Source organism: Castor canadensis, chromosome 9 (assembly GCF_047511655.1).
Source record: "Castor canadensis chromosome 9, mCasCan1.hap1v2, whole genome shotgun sequence".
In the NCBI taxonomy this organism is placed as follows: Eukaryota; Metazoa; Chordata; class Mammalia; order Rodentia; family Castoridae; genus Castor; species Castor canadensis.
Genome location: NC_133394.1, coordinates 90,177,617 through 90,197,263, shown reverse-complemented (window position 1 = coordinate 90,197,263; position 19,647 = coordinate 90,177,617). Strand labels below are relative to the sequence as shown.

General features: G+C 41.4%; 1 protein-coding gene across 2 annotated transcripts in view; it reads left to right on the top strand.

Moving 5' to 3' along the window:
- Fras1 (Fraser extracellular matrix complex subunit 1) overlaps nt 1-15,081 on the top strand; it is a 424,489-nt gene extending 409,408 nt beyond the window's left edge. For both annotated transcript variants that reach the window (XM_074041924.1, XM_074041925.1), the window contains 4 exons: nt 4,818-4,984; nt 7,905-8,110; nt 9,896-10,042; nt 11,565-15,081. In XM_074041924.1, coding sequence (XP_073898025.1) covers nt 4,818-4,984; nt 7,905-8,110; nt 9,896-10,042; nt 11,565-12,158 — 1,114 coding nt within the window. In that variant the 3' untranslated portion in view covers nt 12,159-15,081. The remainder of the gene's footprint in view (nt 1-4,817; nt 4,985-7,904; nt 8,111-9,895; nt 10,043-11,564) is intronic.
- Nucleotides 15,082-19,647: the final 4,566 nt, after the last annotated feature.

The window sequence follows — 19,647 nt, the reverse complement described above, 5'->3', positions numbered from 1 at the left end:
TATCTGAAGGCCCACCCAGTGCTGTGTGGTGCGGAGGCTGTAGGTGGGAGCGTGTTGCTCAGCAGACTGGTGGCTTTGTCTGTGTCAGGGAGGTCGTTACTTACAGATTCCCCATTATTCCTAGGGTGACTTCCTCCTAAGTATAACCTTGCCTTCAGCCCCTTACATGGTGTACAATAGAACTGCAACACATTAAAAAATTAAGACTGGCACAAGGAATTCAGACTTAATTGAAAAGAATTGTGCTTCATGACTATTTTGGTGAGGTCTGTCATACATTATGCAATTATTATTAATAATCTCAAGTCCATTATTTATTCCATTTAATCAACATTAATTGTCTTATATGCAAGTTCTGTGGTGGATTCTAGTAATTTAAGCATTAACCAGAAAAATCTTTTTCCATGAGCCAGAAAAATGAACTCTTGGTGGAACTAATGGTAATATCAAAGCTATAAAAGCCAGGTCAGCTCGGGTTTATGTGGTCCCCAAGTTCCTCCTCCCAAATCTACCCACATGGGCGCCTTCAGTAGAGGTTAGGAAAGGCTAGGCAGGCTCTGTTGGAAGAGTAAAGCATTGAAATGATCGCCCATTCATTATTCCCTGACAAGTGTAAATGTCAGGAACTAGGCTAGCACTGGGCACACAAAGACGAGCAAACAGATATGGACCATGGAATCTGCATAGATGAAGCAAACTTGAGACAGTCAGTCACACACCTAAGAAAAATTTCAAACCACAAGAGACACTGTGATTGACAAGTAGAAGGTATGAGGAGAATAGACAAGATGAGATCTAAGCTAGCCAGACAGCTAAGAGAAGGAGGAAAAGCTTTCTAGAGAAAGTGGAATTTGAGTTGACAGGTAAAGGATAAGTAATAGTTATCTAGCTGAATTAGGACAGACAAAGAAGAACAGAGGGTTCTGGCAGAATATCCAGTAAGGATAAAGCCAGAAAACAAAATTCTTTTTTTATTATTTTTTTATTATCATATATTGATTGAACAAAGGGATTTCATTGTGATATTTCCATATGTGCATATAATGTGCTTTGATCAAATTTACCCCCTCTTGCTCTTTCTTGTCTCCCATCCACCCTTTTAAAAACAATTTTAATGGGTTTCATTATTCTACTTTCATACTTTGATCATAATTGCCCTTCCCATCACTCTTTCCTTTCACCCTCTCCCTCCCACTGGTTCCCTTCCCCAAGCAGTTCTTCCCATTTTACACTCATGTCATGTGATATTTGTCTGAGTTTGCCTTATTTCACTTAAAATGATCTCCAGATCCATTCACTTTCCTGCAAACAAAAAACAGTAATTCCATTTTTCTTTATGGCTGACTAATACTCTATTGTGTACATGTGCCACATTTTCTTTATCTATTCATTAGCTGTTGGGCACCTGGGCTGATCCCATAGTTTGTCTATTGTGAACAGGGCTGCTGTGAACATGGGCACACAGGTATCGCTAATGTATGCTCACTTACACTCCTTTGGGTGCATGCTCAGGCATGGCATAGCAGAATCACATGGCAGTACTATTTTTAGTTTCTTGAGGAACCTCTATACTGCCTCCCTCAGTGGCTGAACTAATTTACATTCCCAGTAACAGTATATGAGTTCCTTTTTTCCATTAGAAAACTAAATTCTTTAATTACTAATGTCAAATCAACTCCTAGGCTTCCAAGCAAAATACAGTGTTCCCTAATCCATCCACTCTCATTCTTCTGAACTATTTTATTCCTTCTCTGAAACATCTTTCCTCATCCTCAACTGATTACTGCCCTGTTACAGTAAAGAAACAGAAAAAAACAAAAGCAGAAGAGAACTCACACAAGCATCCACCATTCTATCTGCACACCTGCTAGTATGGATGATGCTCTGAGTTCCTCTCCACAACTAGCCGCTCCACTGTTCTGCTAGAACCTGAAGCCTCTTGTCCACTTTGTAATCCTTTCCATGAATTGTTGTAGTCAGCCTAAAACCAAGTTGTAACTTTTTCCATATTTCCAGGAAGAAAATTAAAAAACAAAAACAAACAGAAAACCTTTCTTGATAGTCCATTTCTCTCTGAACGGTCCTATTTCTCCTTTTTACTTCCATATGTCTGTGGTAAGTTTTCTGTACTCACAGCTTCCAGTTTACCTCTGTCCATCATGTTGAACCACTTCGGTCAAGCTTCTGCTGATACCTTTCAACCCAGTGTGCTCTTGTCAGGGTCAACAACCGCATGGTACTAGGTCCTGGGATGGAACCTTGACCTTCCTTTCTGTGACCGCTCAGCAGCTCTTGACAGTTGATCAGGCTTTCCACCCTGACACTCCACTGAGGCATCACACTCTAGGTTTCTTTCCCACCTCATTGGCTTTTCCACTGAACTTTGCTGTTTCTTTTTCTTTGAATTTGGAATGCCCTAGATGAGGCTTGAACAGTCTCTTCTCTATTGCTTTCCACTGCTTAGTGATTTCCTTCATCCTCCATTCTCAAGGTTTTGAGTACAAGTGAGCACCTTCAGCCCAGGGCTCACCTCTCAAGTCACACTTACACACAAGATTGACTTCAGATCTCTACTTGGTTCTCACTGGGCTTTCAAACTCAACATGTCCAAAGCTAAATTCCTCATCTTTCTCTACCAAATATATTCCTTCTGAAGTTTTCTCATCTCAGTGAAGGGAGCTCCAACTTTCTAAGTCAGGGATCAGCAAACTACAGCCCAGAGGACAACTCCAGCTCTCTGCAGGGTTTAGAATAAGCCACACTCATTGGCTCTATATTATTTGTGGTCTGCTGGAGTAGATGTGAGATGGAATATGATATGATATTTTGATATTCAGATACCTAGTGAAATTATTACTATAGTCAAGCAAATGCACGTCTGTCTCCTCGCCTAGTTACCTTTTTTGATGATGAGAGCACCTGAAATCTAAGTAAATTTCCAGTATACAATACAATATAGTTAACTACAGTCATTATGCTTTATGTTGTATCTCCAGACATACTCATCCTTTGTAACTGCAGCTTTGTGTCTTTTGGCCAATATCTCACTGTGTCCCCTTCCTCTCTGCCCTCAGTAACCACTGTTCTCTTTATTTCTATATATTTGACATATTTAGATTCTACGTGTAAGATCATGCAGTGTTTTTCCTTCTGTGTCTGGGTTATTTCATATAGCGTAATAATATCCTCCAGGTTCATCCATGTGGTAGCAAATTGCCAGGTTCTCCTTTTGGGAGCTGAAGAGTATTCTATTGTATGTATACTGTATATCACATTTTCTTTATCCCTTCATCCATTCAAGTGTTGATGGACACTTCAGTTATTTGATGTCTTGGTTATTGTGAATAATTTTTTAATGAACATAGGAATATAGCTCTCCAGGAGGGCTGATATCATCTCCTTTGGAAATATACCCAATAGGAGATTGCTAGCTCTATGATACTTATATTTTTATTTTTTTGAGGAACCACCATACTGTATTCCATAATGGCTATACTAATTTATATTCATGACTACATTGCTTAGCACTTCCGATTAAACTTGCTCTTAGCATTCCCTTTCTCTCCTAATTTTTCTCCCTGTCCTGTTACTTTCTAAGCATGCTGTTATTTTTTTTAACTTATTTTGCTTACTGACTCTCTCCTCATTAGAGTAGACCTTCCCTAGGGGCATATATTTTTCTATTTTTGTCCACAGATGAATTCCCATCACTAAAACAGTGTCTGTTGCATAATAAATGTTTATTGATTATTTGTTGAATGAATAAGCCCTAGGGTCATAGAGATCCTGGAACAGAGAATCAGTCAAGAGATTAAAAGAAGGCCAGACTTGCAGGATCCTAGAAAGGAGTCAAAGAGGGAAAGAGGCAAGAAATGAGGCTGGAGACATAAGCAAGAGCCAGAGCTTTTTCAACATCAGTCTTCGCTCTAAAAGCTATAGGAAACTACTGAAACATTTTAAGCAAATTTGGGTTGTTTTTTTTTTCCCTTAATCATACCAGCTCATTGATTGCATTATGTAGAATAGAGGGAAATAAGAGTGACTCCAGTGAGGCAAGCTAGGGGACTGGCACCTCATGTGTGGCCCTTCACTGGGATGAGAATAGAAGGAAGATCCAGTATGTGAGGGAAGAATATGTTGAATATGAAGTGTCTTTGAAAAAGGAAGGTAGGACTATCAATAGATCATTCAGTAGCCAGATAAGAGTTTCCGGACCTCAGAAGAGAAATATAGATAATAGAGTTAAAGGTGGCATTGCTACCAGTAGGTTGCAAATATACTCAGTGACCAGGCTAAGATCACCTTGGCAAAATTATCAAGAGAAAACAGTAGATGTCCTAGGACTGAGCATCCAGGAATCCTTATTTGCCAAAAGGAGGCAGAGAAGGAACTGAGGAAGGAGGCCAGGGAGGTGGAAGTAAGGGGTGGAACAGGAGAATATCTCCCAGCAGTGTCTCAACAGGTATGACATAGAATAAGTATTCAGCAATGAAAAGAGTCAAAGTCTCATGCATGCAGGGCTGGGAAGGAGTATAGCAGGGGCGCCATGGCAGGGAGTCATTTAGCAGTCAAAGAGCAACTTTGGGGGCCCTCAGAAAAAAAGAGCAAAACATAAAGGGTCCACAGGGTTCCAAAGACTAAGTTATTCTTGTTCAAACGAGCGATTGACCTCATAAAGACCAAAGAAAGTCCTTCTCCCACATACATCTCTAGTCAGTAAATATTCAGTGCTCACAAAGAGCTCACTGAGGGCAGCTCAAATGACACATGCACAGTTGACCATGGTCTCAAGGTGCTCTTATTTCTCCTACATTTAGATTCCTGATACCCATTGCATTCCAGCAGACCCACCGCCCTGTGCCTGTTGTGTATTCTCTCAATACTGAGTTTCAGCTCTGCAATAATGAGAAGGTGTTCCTCATGGATCCCAACACATCTGACATGTCACTAGCAGAAATGGATTACAAAGGAGCCTTTTCAAAAGGTGAGTTGCTACTCCACCTGCAGAAAGAGGCTCTGCCTGGACATGAGAACCTTTTGGGTAAGTCCCTGGACAGGACTAGCATCTCTCCTCATAAGGATCTCAGCCAGCTACACAGTGAAATTTCCCTGGGTCAGCCAAGGTCAGTCAAGGTCAAATCAAAGAATAGAGTCTTCATCTTCCTTCATGTTATAGCACTATAATGATTGGTAGTGTGGTACATGGGAAAACACTGTTCTGGGTGGTGACGAGATGGCATTCCCAATCTGATTCTAGCACCTGTGTAACTTTAGGTAAGTTACTTATCTCTCAGTCCCTTAGGGAGGTTGCAGTGCTATCCCCACTGCTTTGCAGCCTTGAAGGGGTGCCAACATGTGTACTCTACATCCTGCTTTTCCTGCTAGAAATGGGCCCTGGCCCCCTTCTCCCCAAAAGTGGCTCATTTGACTTTTCAAAAGACTAGCTCCTTCTTGTCCTTCAGGCCTCTGCTTAAATGCTTGCCTCCACAGAGAAGTTTCTCTGGCCACACCAGAAAATATAACATAGGCCTCCATATTTTTCACTTTTGCAAGATGCTGTTCATCTTGCAAAATTGTCTATCTCCACCACTAGACTGTAAATTCTATGAGACTAGAGACTGACCAATGTCAGATTTGTATACCACGGCACCATCCCTTGGTGCTCAACAAACAGTTGTTGAAGGAATAATGAATTACTAAATGGTCTGCCTTTCTTCTCTGTTATCCCCTCTGCCTCTCTAATTTTCTCATTCTCATACCTGAGTTTTTTCTTTCATCTTAAAATACACTCAAGTCAGTTATGGTGGCACAGGCCTGTAATCCCAGCACTTGGAAAGCTGAAGCAGGAGGATTTCGAGTTCAAGGCCATACAATGAAACTCTGTCTCAAAAAACAGAAAAACAAAATACACACACACACATACAAACCAACAACAGCACACTTACAGGGCCAGGGATGTAGCTCAGTGGTGGAGCACATGGTTGGCGTGCTTGGCTCTGAATTTGATCCCCACTACCACAACCACACACATGCTTGCACAGTTATTTTTTTAAAAATTCATGTCCTGTGCATCACAGAGATAACCCTTCCTTAAATCTTACCTTTCCCTCAAATGTCAACCCTATTTGTCCTTTCCCTTTGTCTGACAAACTTCCTAAATAAGTGGTAAGCACTCATGGTCTCTGTGGACCTGCCTTACCATCTTTCCTCCATCCACGTCTAGCTGCCTTACCATCTTTCCATCTTTCCTCCATCCACGTCTAGCTGCCTTACCATCTTTCCATCTTTCCTCCAGCCACATCTCCCTGGCTGCAGTTGGGGCTTTCTTCTATTTCTCTCTTATCAATGATACCAAATCCGTGGGTTTTGACACCTTTTCCCTGTTTGGTTTCCTCTGCATCAGCCTCACCAGACACTCTCTTTCTTCTCAGATCACTTCTCACTCTCTTGCCCTGGGTCTTGTCCTTTGCCCCTTCCACATTGGTATCCCCAGGTTCTCTGCTTAACTCCTTCTCTTTTTGTCTTTGAGCACTGCCTCTGGTCATCCCATGGATTAGATAGACCATCCCTTTATTCTCCTACTGTACTCCTGCTACTCTCCAGCCATCCTATAGAAGTTGACCTTATCGATTGCTCCTTCACTTCATTTCTACATTCCCACATGCGGATCAGGAACTGCTGAACCTCTCAGAATGGAAGGACTGAATTTATCTCTTTCCATACATGTTCCTCCCACATCTGCGCCCCAGGGACAGTACCTGTCATTCTAGGCACCTCTGGCAAACACCTCAGAGTTGTCCTCAACTTTTCCACAAGATGAATGGAATCTGACCTCTACACATTTCTTGAATTTGCCTCACAGTGCCTTTTAATTCTTATATATTCTGTCCAGCACCCTCAGCATGGACTAGTCCCTCTCCCCAGGAGTCTCTCCTGTCACAGCTCTGAACATCCTCCCCTCCAGTCACAATTTTCACCACAGAGAAAATGTTTTGGATGAACATTTGCAGTCAGATGAATTTGTGCTCAAATTCTCTTCGCATCCCATCATTGCTATGGAACATTGGAAAATTAATTAAAATGGAGATAATAATTGAGCCTGTCTCTTGAGCTCTTGGGAGATTAAATAAAATAGTATATGTAAAGAATTTTGGGTCATAGCAGACACAAAGGCAACAGGTTCCACACCAGGACTCACATCCATCCAGCATTCAGTATTTTGTACATAGATTTCTTTGACCTAGTGTGGCTCTCTTCTGCTTCTCCCTCCCACCCCCCAATGTCAACCTGTGTTTCAAGAGAGTGCTCAAATATCACCTCTCCTTAAACCCTCTCATCCCTCTCTCCAGGCAGATTTCCATGCAAGGCTTTGCATTCATTTAACATCATGCACCTTCCTCTTTTGTGGTGTGTAATGATGTAGCATGGGGATTAACAGTGTGGGCTGTGGAGTCAAAACCTTGGCTTTGAATTCCATCTTTACCACTTGCTAGCTTTTTGACTTACGTCAAGTCACCTAGCCACTCAGTGCTTCAGTTTCCTCATCTGTGAAATTATGAGCACTACATGAGTTATTACATGAGAAGAACTTAGAATAGTACCTAGCAAATAGTGAATGTGATAGCTGTTAACTACTATTTCTGTCCTCTGAATCTCATACACTTCTGTGTCCCTGGACTCAGCCAAGTGTTTGACAGATCTTAAATGCTTATGTAATGCTTAGTGAATTAAAGAAACAATAAATAAATGATGGATGAGTATTTAGAAACACATTAAATCATCAAGCTCTTCATTGAAAGGTACTTTTTACTCTTAAGGGAGCATGTTAAATCCTGTCTACCTTTGACATTTCTTTTTCTTTAATCTTAAAATATGGTCTAACTGATGCCTTTCAATCTTTTCAGGCCAAATCCTTTATGGCAGAGTCCTTTGGAATCCAGAACAAAACCTGAATGCTGCTTACAAACTCCAGCTGGAAAAGGTTTATCTCTGTACTGGCAAGGATGGCTACGTGCCTTTCTTTGATCCGACGGGGACAATCTACAACGAAGGGCCACAGTATGGATGCATTCAGCCAAACAGACACCTGAAGCACAGATTCCTGCTGCTGGTATGCTCACCGTTCATGTTCATGTGGAAGACAGACACTGGGCTAGACTGCCTCGGCTGTGAATTCTGCCTAAAACAGAGCTCCATTCTTGATGTTTTTCCTCTATAAATATATGTTGTTGTTTCTCTCTCTGATCAGCTAAATGCTAGTATGCATTACAAAATTTTATGGCTATGGTGAGTAACAAGACACAGTATCATTGATTTTCTCACAGTCTAGTCCAGAGACTCTGAGTGGCCCTCACATTCTTTCAGGGAGTCCACAAGGTCAAAACTACTTTCCTAGTACTGTGATGGTGCCTTGCCTTTCACACCCCCCTCTCAGTGAAGAAAGTATGGAAAGTACATTGACACCATTTCAGATTCCACAGTCTTGAAGAGAATATCCGCCCTTGTGAGGGTGGCAGGGCAGCAGGCCCAGCCACATGGAGTTGCTGTAGCACACTTCACACCCTCTTGGCCCTCCCTACCACCACCATGCTCCAGTTCCTGCTTGGATTTACTTTTGGAAACATGGTTGGAATGAATGTGGCTCAGAACTATGACATTCCAAACCTGGCTAAAAATGAAGAGATTAAAAAGCTGGGAAGCCAAGAAGAAACTCCATAGTTCCTGAGGCCCAGTCCAGCACTGCATTCTGGATCCACCAATTCTACCACTTCTGAGGAGCCGTTTTCACCACCTGATCCCAAAGCCCTTTCTCTCATCTCCAGTTTCAGAGATTTTCTTCTTTGCTAGACCCTGTGTGTTGCCTCAGGGCAAAAATAGGGCTGCAAGTTAAGAACTACTCTTTATACTTCCAGCAGCTTTACCTCTTCCCGTATCTTCCTTCCAGCTACTTGGGAGGTTCTAATACTGGAATTATGGTGCTAGGTTAGCAAACACAACCTTTAATTAGTAGTTCCCTTTTCTTTGGGATTTCTGCTACCTTTTGCCAAAAGAAAAATTGATGAGTTTTTGTATAGCTGATCAGATACAAGTAATGCTGATTTCACAGTTTAGCAATTATAATGGGTACTTGCTAAACATTTGTTACTAAAATTTGTTGTTTCAAAGTAGTTCAATTTAATTTGTAGAAGCCGAGAAAAGAATTACTTGCCAAGCTCAGATTTAGTATTTAAAAAGAATAACCACAATTAACTTAAAAAGCTATGAACAGATTTCTCCCTTTTCCAACTACATAGCTATGTGAGGCCAGATTTTCTCAAATACTTCAGCTAAAACAGTGTGTCACAACTGATGAAATCAGAAGAATTCAGAAAAGGACAGTTCCTTCCTTTTCTGGATATTTGCAAAAATGTACAATACCAGCTCTCCTTTGGGAAGAAGATAAGAATATAGATATTTTTCACTAAAAAGAGCCTTAATTTACCATGTAATTAATTTTTCATTGTGCTTTTAAAATGAATTAATATGTAATTTTAAAATTTTTTCAGGTTTAATTTTTAACATAGTAAATACTGATAGTTGTAAATCACATAAACAAAAGATCTTTGAGTCCTCAAGTTTTACCTATGTGAGAGGTCTTAATGCCAAATAGCTTGAGAGTCCTGGTTTAGGCCATCCACCCTTTGTGCTTTGAGATCCAGAAGCTACCAGAGCCCTCCCTTAAAGAGGGCAGTGAGTGTCCAGAGGCAGCACTGACCTAGGAGGAGCCCTCTTCCACACTGTCCTGACCCAGCCCAAAGCAGGAGAGGATACTGCCTTTCTCTTCCCAGAAGCTGCACCAACCAATACAGTGGTTCTGTCTTTCTGACTCTTGTGTTTCTTTTTTCTAAAATTCTAGGACCGCAGCCAGCCAGAGGTCACTGATAAGTACTTCCACGATGTGCCTTTCGAGGCCCACTTTGCTTCCGAGTTGCCGGATTTCCATGTGGTCAGTAGCATGCCAGGTGTGGATGGATTTACTCTGAAAGTAGATGCTCTCTATAAGGTGAGTTTGATGAGAAGGACAGAAGCTTAGACTCTGATCCGCTGTAAAGCTGGCAGAAAGGAGGAAAATGCCATCCTTGGACTGTCAGTTTCTTTTTATAGCCTTCTTGCTAGCAGGCCTTCTTGTTGTTTTTGCTGTTATTAAACTTATAATTCACCCAAAAAATTTCACCATCCATCTCTAGTAGATCGAAGCAGTAATGCACTTGTCATTGCATACATTAAGCTGTGTACAGTACTTCAGTTTTTCCTAAGTTCCTTCAAATTGCCTCCTTTTTTTTTTTTTTTAGCTCTCTGAGCCAGCTGATTTTCATGAGCAGGTGGAAAACACTGAACAAAATCCTAAATCCACTGCAGCAGTTTAGAGGGGCAAGAATTCCTAGTACTAGATAAGCAAAAATACCCTAAGTTGCAGCCACAAACATGAACTTCCAAAATCAAACTTTGTTTTTTTGTTTTCCATCCCAAATAGTAATCCATGACCTTTGATTTCAAAACTGCTATCTCTCTTCAGAAGTTATTTCAAAACCATGGAGGGTTCTCATGGGGGGAAGATGAGAAGGAAACAAAATACTTAATGATGTCACCTCTCAAGGGATGATCCAGAAAGTGTTCGGATTTAGCAAATTTTTGTCAAGACTCTGCATATTATGCACAGGGTAGTTGTTCAGTGAACATTTGTAAAGCGACTCTGTTTTAGTTGAAGTTCATCAATAAGTAGTAAATTACATAACAAACAATTGAAGATCACAGATAATAAATGTGGTTATTGATACTATTATTTCACTGCTATTGATAAAGACCAACAAATCTTTGTTTGGGAGGGGAGACGTGGCACAAACAATAAGCAAATTTTTTTTTTTTATTATTCATATGTGCATACAAGGCTTGGGTCATTTCTCCCCCCTGCCCCCACCCCCTCCCTTACCACCCACTCCACCCCTCCCTCTCCCCCCTACCCCCTCAATACCCAGCAGAAACTATTTTGCCCTTATTTCTAATTTTGTTGTAGAGAGAATATAAGCCATAATAGGAAGGAACAAAGGGTTTTGCTGGTTGAGATAAGGATAGCTATACAGGGAGTTTACTCACATTAATTTCCAGTGCGTGTGTGTTACCTTCTAGGTTAATTCTTTTTGATTTCACCTTTTCTCTAGTTCCTGGTCCCCTTTTCCTATTGGCCTCAGTTGCTTTTATTTTTGAAAAAGACCAACAAGTCATAAGCTAAGCAATTAGCTAAAGAAACCATGAAAAATAAATTCTTGGGCCCTTCCATGTACAGATGAGGAAACAGAAGAGTGTAAACAGTTGACCCAAGATCGCCCTAATTTAGAATAAAGTAGAACCTGTGTTCCTTGGTTCCATTCTCTGTGTCTTTGAAGACACCAACCACTGATAATACTTTTCTTGAAACTATTTCTCTGTCGAGGCATATGGTGCAATTGCCTTTCCATTTCCTTTCCTCTGAGCTGCTCTGCAGGCAACATTGACAGGTTTGTCTCCCCATCTCTTTCCTCCTGCAGGTGGAAGCAGGACACCAGTGGTATCTCCAAGTAATCTACATCATTGGCCCTGACACCATCTCAGGGCCCCGGGTCCAACGGTCTCTCACAGCCCCTCTGAGGCGCCACCGCAGGGACCTAGTGGATCCCAGTGGCTGGCTGACTCTTGACGATTCCCTCATCTATGACAATGAAGGGGACCAAGTCAAGAATGGCACCAATATGAAGTCCCTGAATCTGGAGATACAGGAGCCAGTTATAGCTGCTTCTCTGTCCCAGACTGGTGCATCAATTGGTAGTGCCCTGGCCGCCATCATGCTTCTACTTCTGGTGTTTTTGGTGGCTTGTTTCATCACTAGGAAATGCCAGAAACAGAGGAAGAAGCAGCCCACAGAGGACCTTTTGGACGAGTACCCTCTGAATACCAAGGTGGATGTGCCCAAGAGGAATTTGGACAGGGTGGAGAAAAACGTGAACAGACAGTACTGCACTGTACGAAATGTCAACATATTGAGTGACAGCGAGGAGTCCTATGTATTCAAAGGTGCTAAAGTAAAAAAATTGAATCTGGAAGTCAGAGTCCACAATAATTTACAAGATGGAACAGAAGTTTGATGGAGGAGACCCAAGTATATTTTTTCTAAAATCATTTTTATAAATCAGGGAGGGGTGGGGGAAATACTGGTATTTTTATAATCTTGCAGATAAAAAAGGGAAAACTATAGCTTTGAGTGGCGGATGGCACACATCACATACATCAACTCACAACTGAGCTACCTCACGAAACAAAGAACCACTGAGACCCCTGGGGGATTGGAGTAGAATTACGTCTGTGGATCCCTTTACTAGGGAGCTCCTCAGTGAGGCTGATCTTAGAAATAAGTATTGTAGTACTAGGACAGACGCTGGACAATTAGACTGGCTAATAGAATTCAGAGGACTGGGAATAGACTGTGGTAGATATCCAAAGAGGGAGAGGGATTCAGAGCCTTTGGTTTCTTCCCCCATTTCTACTTGGGCTTTTCCTGGACCTCTGGGCAGCAAAATACTAACTCTGATATCAAGATTCCATTGAAAATTCTGCTAATCAGCACAACTTATATACTTGCACAGTGTTTCCACTTGTTGGCCTGTGTGTGGTAGCCTATAAGTACATTTTTGCTTTTCCAGAGCGTTTTTTTGCCTAGAGGTATCAATATGTTTTAGACTAGAGAGCTTCTTTACAAGTACTTATAAAGGGGTAGGAGTGAAACCTGGAGAAAGGTGGGGCCTGGCCTGATAAAGAAAACCTCATGGCCTTTGTATGCCAGGAATGCTTAAACAAAATCAGTACACTTTCCTGCTACCACAGGCTTTGCCCAGTCCGGCAATGGACAAGCCCATGTGCTTGGCTAGCAATGGGTTTTTAATTTTGTTAGTGTTTCAGAAAGCAAATGATTCATTTTAATAAAGCGAATTAAGAGAAAGCCCAGGTTGGAATGAAACCAGAGTTAACAGATGCTTACTGGTCCTTCTTGCTGTGTGTCACACAGCAAATGAAGGTGCTGTCCCTGGGGTGGTATTTCAGGGATTTCTCTTTGGGGGTTCTTTGCTGGTAGCTCAGGCACTAATTTTTACCATATCAGCACATGACAAGGCCATAAATAAATGGCTTTAAAATAATTGAGTGTTTAAATATCAGCTTAACTATTCTGTGTGTTAGTATGCACATGGTTTGCCTTTGTTGCTCTTTTGTTTCTGCCTTATTAGCAAAACCATAAGCATGCATGTCCTATTGTTTTGAACTGGAGGCACAATTTCATTATTCAAGAGTAAGAGACATTCTTAATCACTGAGAAAATAACAAAGCATCCACATTGTGTAATGTTAGCATTAGAATGATCGGCTCTTTGAGATCTTTCCATACTGGAAACCCTTTGATATTAAAAGCTAGAAAGAATGAAACACAAGAGGTTTTAGGCAACTCGACTGGATTCTACGCTCCTTGGGAGGAGGACCTGCATGAGCAGATTGCAGTGTCTTGCACATAAGTATTCAAGACATGTTTGTTGAATGAATGAATGAATGGTGTAGTAGGTGAGGGATAAAAGAATAAATTTAGGAAGAGGAAGTGAGAGTATGGTGTCAGTATCACCAGCACATAAAGAAGAAAAAAAGTTCTCTCTTTTACTTGGATTGTGTAATAGTCCTCCAATTGGAGCAAAGAAATACCACTTGATACAAGCATGATTCTGGTCCTGGTCCTCAGGAGACACGAATAGAAAAATTGTAATAATGTATTAGCAGGAGGTGAGACTGAATCAGCATCCAGAACAGGGAATCCAGAGGAAAGTCTGGCTTCACATTCTGAGATGAGTGCAAAATTTTCACAAAAGGGCAGATTGGGGTGAGCCCAGAAACTCAGGACCAGTCAGGTGCTACTTCAAACCAGCCTGGGTTATTGAGGGCAGAACTTCCATATCTGCCTCAGGACATCCAGAATTGTCACTGGCTAGAAAGCCATGAGCCTGGCACTGAATCTTTTCCAGAACAACCTAGAGGGCAGATGCCAATTCTGCAAGGACAGGGATCCAATCATCTGTGGAAAAACTCTCCACCCTGGTCACTGCTCAGGGTGCTAGAATGCAAATGCATTGAAGCAGCCCTTTTGCGTTTACTCCAGGGCTCTTCCTGCACACCCTTCTGTTACTACTGAATGGGGACACATGCATGGGAAAAGTACAGACAGATAAGTGGCAGAATGAACCTGCATGGGAAATGATAGGAACATCTGCCTCTGAGGACCTGGACACAGTGAGCTATGTGTGAAAGCCGTTGAAATATTCCTGCCTCCAGTTCTGCTCTTCACCCAACTCATTACACCCTGTAATAAATTACTACTACTTTTTCAGTGGGCGCACACTTCCTAAATAAAAAGTGTTGAAAGATGTGGAGTTGAGATTTGCCTCTTCGATTTAGAACTGCCCATTTTATTTACGTTTTCTACTTCATCTGAGGGATCAGAAAATTTAACTGATGTGGATAATATTTCAGTGAAAGCTCTACTTTCACTCTCTCTAACTTGCTCACTAATGCCTTGTGTGTGTTTTACTAACCTTTGATATCATGCCTTCAGGTGAGAAGAAACACAGAACCCTCAGGGGTTGCTGCTTGCTATCAAAAGCTGGCTGTGAAGGTTAAAAGAAATAATGGTCTGCACCATTTTTCTGCCTTGCCACCCTTCTATTGTACCCCAGGTAGCCTGGAGGACTCCTGCAGATTCCTATTGTCAGATAGGAAATAGAGTTTGCACAGTCTTATGATATTCAGTCTCCGTGTCCTATAGGTATTTGTTGTTATTGGACACTACACACCTGCTCAGACTGAGTAAAACATTTGTGGTGCTGTCAACCTGATTTCTCGACCCTTCCATGATTTTTTGTATTCCGAATATGAATTTGTGTGTTATGAATTTCTGATTTCTTCAATATCATATGCCACTGTATCAATTTGTATTAATAATAAATGACAGTCTGGTTGTTTTCTGTTTGTTTTGCTATGTTCTTTTTAGATTATTCATCTCACTAACATAGACACTGCCACTGAACTGGCAAATCATTCTGCAACTTGAGGTGGCTTTTCAGAGAAAAACTCTACCGTGGTGTTAATCTAAAACACATATTAACTGTGCTAAAAGCAAGATGCTGAATAAATTACATATCCTTGGATCATCATAGCTTTTCTTTCTTTTGAAATCAGGACAGAGAGGAATGACTTAGATTTCCATGTATAATACAGTGAGATGAATATTTACAGTATCTTTACCATCATCAACCCTTGTCAAGATAGTTGACATAATGTGAGACTGGCCAAGTCTTTTTATGCACAAGCAAAGTTATGGATTAAGTGTCCATAACTCATCCTGGAGACGATCAAATCTCCAAACAAGAGTTTATTGGTTTATGAAGGACAAAATGGCCAAGACAGAATGGAACTGAGCCCAAATAGCCTTGGCATTCTGCACGCCTGTGCATTTGTGTCTCTAATCTCTGATAAAGCAAATAACTACCAGGGACAGTGACCCACAGGGTTCTGTTGGCACATTTGCAAAATCAGCAAGATAAGAAAGCATGTTTTCATAAAATCTGGGGACGAGACACCAGAACCAATGTTTTTGAGAATTACGGGCTTAATGTAATCTCAAATCCTCACAATTTCCTATTGTCTCTTGTCTAAAAGCAGACTGTGAGCCCTAGAGTGCATGTCTATAGGGCACATGGAGAGGCTGTACCAGGAATCAATCTATGTATTGTTAGGATTGTCTAAAAAATGCTTCTGAGAACTGAAATTTCATGCCTGTAATATTTAGAAATCTTGAATAGCAGAAAATACACTGGCACTTAGAATATCTGACTAGGGTTTTAAAGAAACACACTGGGATCTGGAGAAGGGAAGGAAACTATATTCAGAATATGTTATTAGGTTTGATTATATGAAATTGAGGCGTTTATAGGTTATATAGGTTATAGGTCCGATGTGGATAGTCTTGTATGCTTCAACCTACTATTAAGAAACCACAAGCCACATGCCAGTGGGTCACACCTGTACTTCTAACTACTTGGGAGGCAGATATTAGCTGGATCATGGTTTCAAGCCAGCCAGGGCAAAAAAAGTTTGTGAGACTCCATCTCTACAGGAAAAAAAAAGCTGGGCATAGTGGCATATGCCTATCATTCCACTAACATCAGGAAATATAAATTAGGCAGATCATGGTCCAGGTCAGCCTGAGAAAAAAAGCAAGACCCCATCTCCAAAATAACCAGGGCAAAAAAGGGCTGGAGGTGTGGTTCAAGTGGCAGAATGCCAAGCCCTAGTACCAAGAAAAAGGAGAAGAATAAAAGAAACCACAATGCCAAATAAGCCAGAGAGAAAGAGAAAGAGAACTCTAACTAAAGCCATTTACAGTGACCCACGAGAGTAATTACCCTGGTAAAACTCTAGGGACCATATCAAATAATGTATCAGATACATCTGGCAACACTACAGTCAAGTCTACCTCATTGTCCTCAGAACAACTCTGAGACAGTTGTCCTGGATGATTTTCTTTGAAAGTTCCATATGAACACTAGAATCAAACCCTTGAAGAACTTTACAAGCCCAATCTGACATTGCTTAAAAATGGCGCTGATCTCCTATAATCTAGACTGAATGCTTGTCATAAAAAAAAGTCCCATCGCTTGATTGATACAATGGACTCGTGCTGCAACCCTGACTTTAAAAACAAGAGGGCAAAACAGGTCCTGTCTGGGGAATTGGTACCAGAGGGAGGGGGGCGGAATGGGGAGAGAGTATAGAAGGGTGGATATAGTGCAAACATTGTGCACACATACATGTAAATGGAAAAGTGAGACCTGTTGAAACTATTCCAGGAATGGAGAAAGAGTGAATGAAGGAGAGTGATGGAGGGGTGAATTCAGTATGATATATTTAAGAACTTTTATAAATGTCACGATGTGCCCCCAGCACAATAACACTAACAACAACAGCAATAATAATAAAGAAAATATGAAAAAGAAGAAAACTAGCAGAGGCCAGGTGCTGATGGCTCATGCCTGTAATCCTAGCCACTCAGGAGACAGATCAGGAGGATCACCATTCAAAGCAAGTCCCTATCTCAAAAATATTCAACACACAAAAAAAAGGTGGAGTGCTTCAAATGTAGAGCACCTAAGTGTGAGGCCCTAACTTCAAACCCCCGTACAAAAAAACCCTAAGAATTTTATCCTCAGGTTCATTGTGGTTTAAACCCATCAAGTCCCAAGACTAGTCAACAAGTGACAGAGGTTTATCAGGATCCAATCTCTGGAAGAATGTCATAAATTGTTGGAAACCAGTTTCAAGATCCTCCCTCAAACTTCCCACCAAGAGATCTTTCAGAAATGAACCGGTGTTCAGCACCAGTCACTCTCCAAAGTCACTGCTCAGTGTGGACTGCCTGACCTGCTCTCTGCTCCAGGAAACTAACTTGCATCCTGGGCTTCTCCAAGGCTCCCTTGCCCTTGGCTTCTGGCAGTGAACGGTCGAGCAGAGCTGCTGATGGGACAAACTGTGGGGCACGGGCCCTCCTGCTGCTCCGTCCTGCCCTGCTGTGGTCTGGTCATGGCTGCCTGCCTTCCCGGCCACAGTCCTGTTGGACAGCCTGTCTTCCACAGTTCCCGTTCCTGCAGGCGCTGCTGAAATGCTTCCTTCCTTTGCCCATGCGAGTGTGTGGCGCTAGCAGCGATTTTATGTGGCGTTAGTTCTTAGGGACTTCATGGTCCCTGTGGATGCCTACTGCTGTAAACAGTCCTGTGTTAAAATCTTTATTCAAACCCTTTAGATTTGCCATCTCTCTCCTGCCCAAGTTGTAGTCATTAAACCCAGTGCCCTTTGGTTGTAGTTTTTGTTGTTGCTATAAATCACAAGCAAACAAACTCAAATTCTGCCTCTATTTATAATTTTCCCATTATTATAAAAAGTAGTGTGCTGTCAAATGTTTAACAACCGGTTTGGGGGGGGGGTGAAAGGAGGCTTGATCTGTAGCATTTGTGGACTTTGTGCCGCGTACACTCCCACCGTGGCTCAACTGAACCTAGTGGCGTAATTTCACTGAGTGCAGAGTTGGGAAGAAATACACAGTAGCACAACTTCACGTAGGATTTCCACCACACAGATGCCAGCAATGTAATCCCAACAGCAGAATAATAATTAAAAGTATAGTAAAAATAATCAGGAAGCAATTACTTTTGAGGACTTACTCCCTCTGTTTTAATTGATTTTATTCAGTTGTATCTATTTTGTGAATTTATTCATGCATACGTGTATTTATTTCTGAGATGAGAAGCTCACTTTCCAGGCCAGGCTGGTCTCACACTCCTGGGCTCAAGCCGTCCTCTGCCTCAGCCTACCAAGTAGCTGGGACTTCAGGTACCTGCTTCAGTTTAACTTTAATAACGACTATTTCATAACCAGTTTGTGACATTCCTGAAAATTGAGCAATTGGCTTTCACATGCTGGTATAAGCCAGCTTCGGCACACCACTGTAACAGCAAACATGCATTTGACATCTACAATAACTTCATCTGTTGGTTTTCCCTCATATTTTACTATATTTTTAAAATGTGCCTCAAAAACTTTGCTCTACTTTTTTTTTTTCCTTTGGCAATACTGGCGTCTGAACTCAGGGCTTCACACTTGGTAGGCAGGCGCTCTACCATTTTGAGCCATGCCTCCAGCTCTTTTTGCTTTGGTTATTTTTGAGATAGGATCTTACATTTGTATCTGGGCCAGCCTGGACTACAATCCACCTATTTATGCTTCCTGTGTAGTTGGGGCGACAGGTGCACTCTACCATGCCCAGTTTTTATTGGTTGAGATGGGGCCTTTTGACCTTTTTGCCAGGGCTGGCCTTGAACTGTGATCCTCCCAGATCTTCACCTTAGGAATAGCCAGGCTTTACAGGCATGAGCCGCTTTGCCTGGCTTCTAATTTTTTTATTTGGTTCTATTTGGTTCTTAAATAGTTCTGTTGAGCAGACAGAAAAAGTGATAGACTAGCTTCTTATAAAAGTATAAAATAGTTTTAGAATGTATTTAGAATTGTGAAAATTTTATCAGTAATGTTTTCTAAATTTTTTTTCTGGATGACTATAAACCTGGTTTTTAGAATTCTAATGTGTCATCATCTAACATTGCTTTCTGAGAGAACTCATCCTTCAGGCATAGTTTTATAATATACTATGTCGTAATCCTAGTCTAATGGTGGTAAGGAGGCAGTTGTTACAACTACAAAACTCACAAAGCTGTTATAATTCATTTTATCTTAAACTTGACATCCTGAAACCAAAGAGATTATACCCTTGATGTGAAACAATTAATAAGTGCTCCAGATAAACCTCCATGTTACACATGTCCTTTTGGATATGAATCTAGTCCTAGTACTTTCAAGTTTTGTGGATTACAACCTGTGGACCTTACTGAATCACCAGAGTCTATCTCTGTATTTCCAGATAGAGGCAGCAACACCTGATTTACAGCTGGCTGGCCAGCAGGACAAATATCATGTAAGTAAAGTGCGCTGCTCAACG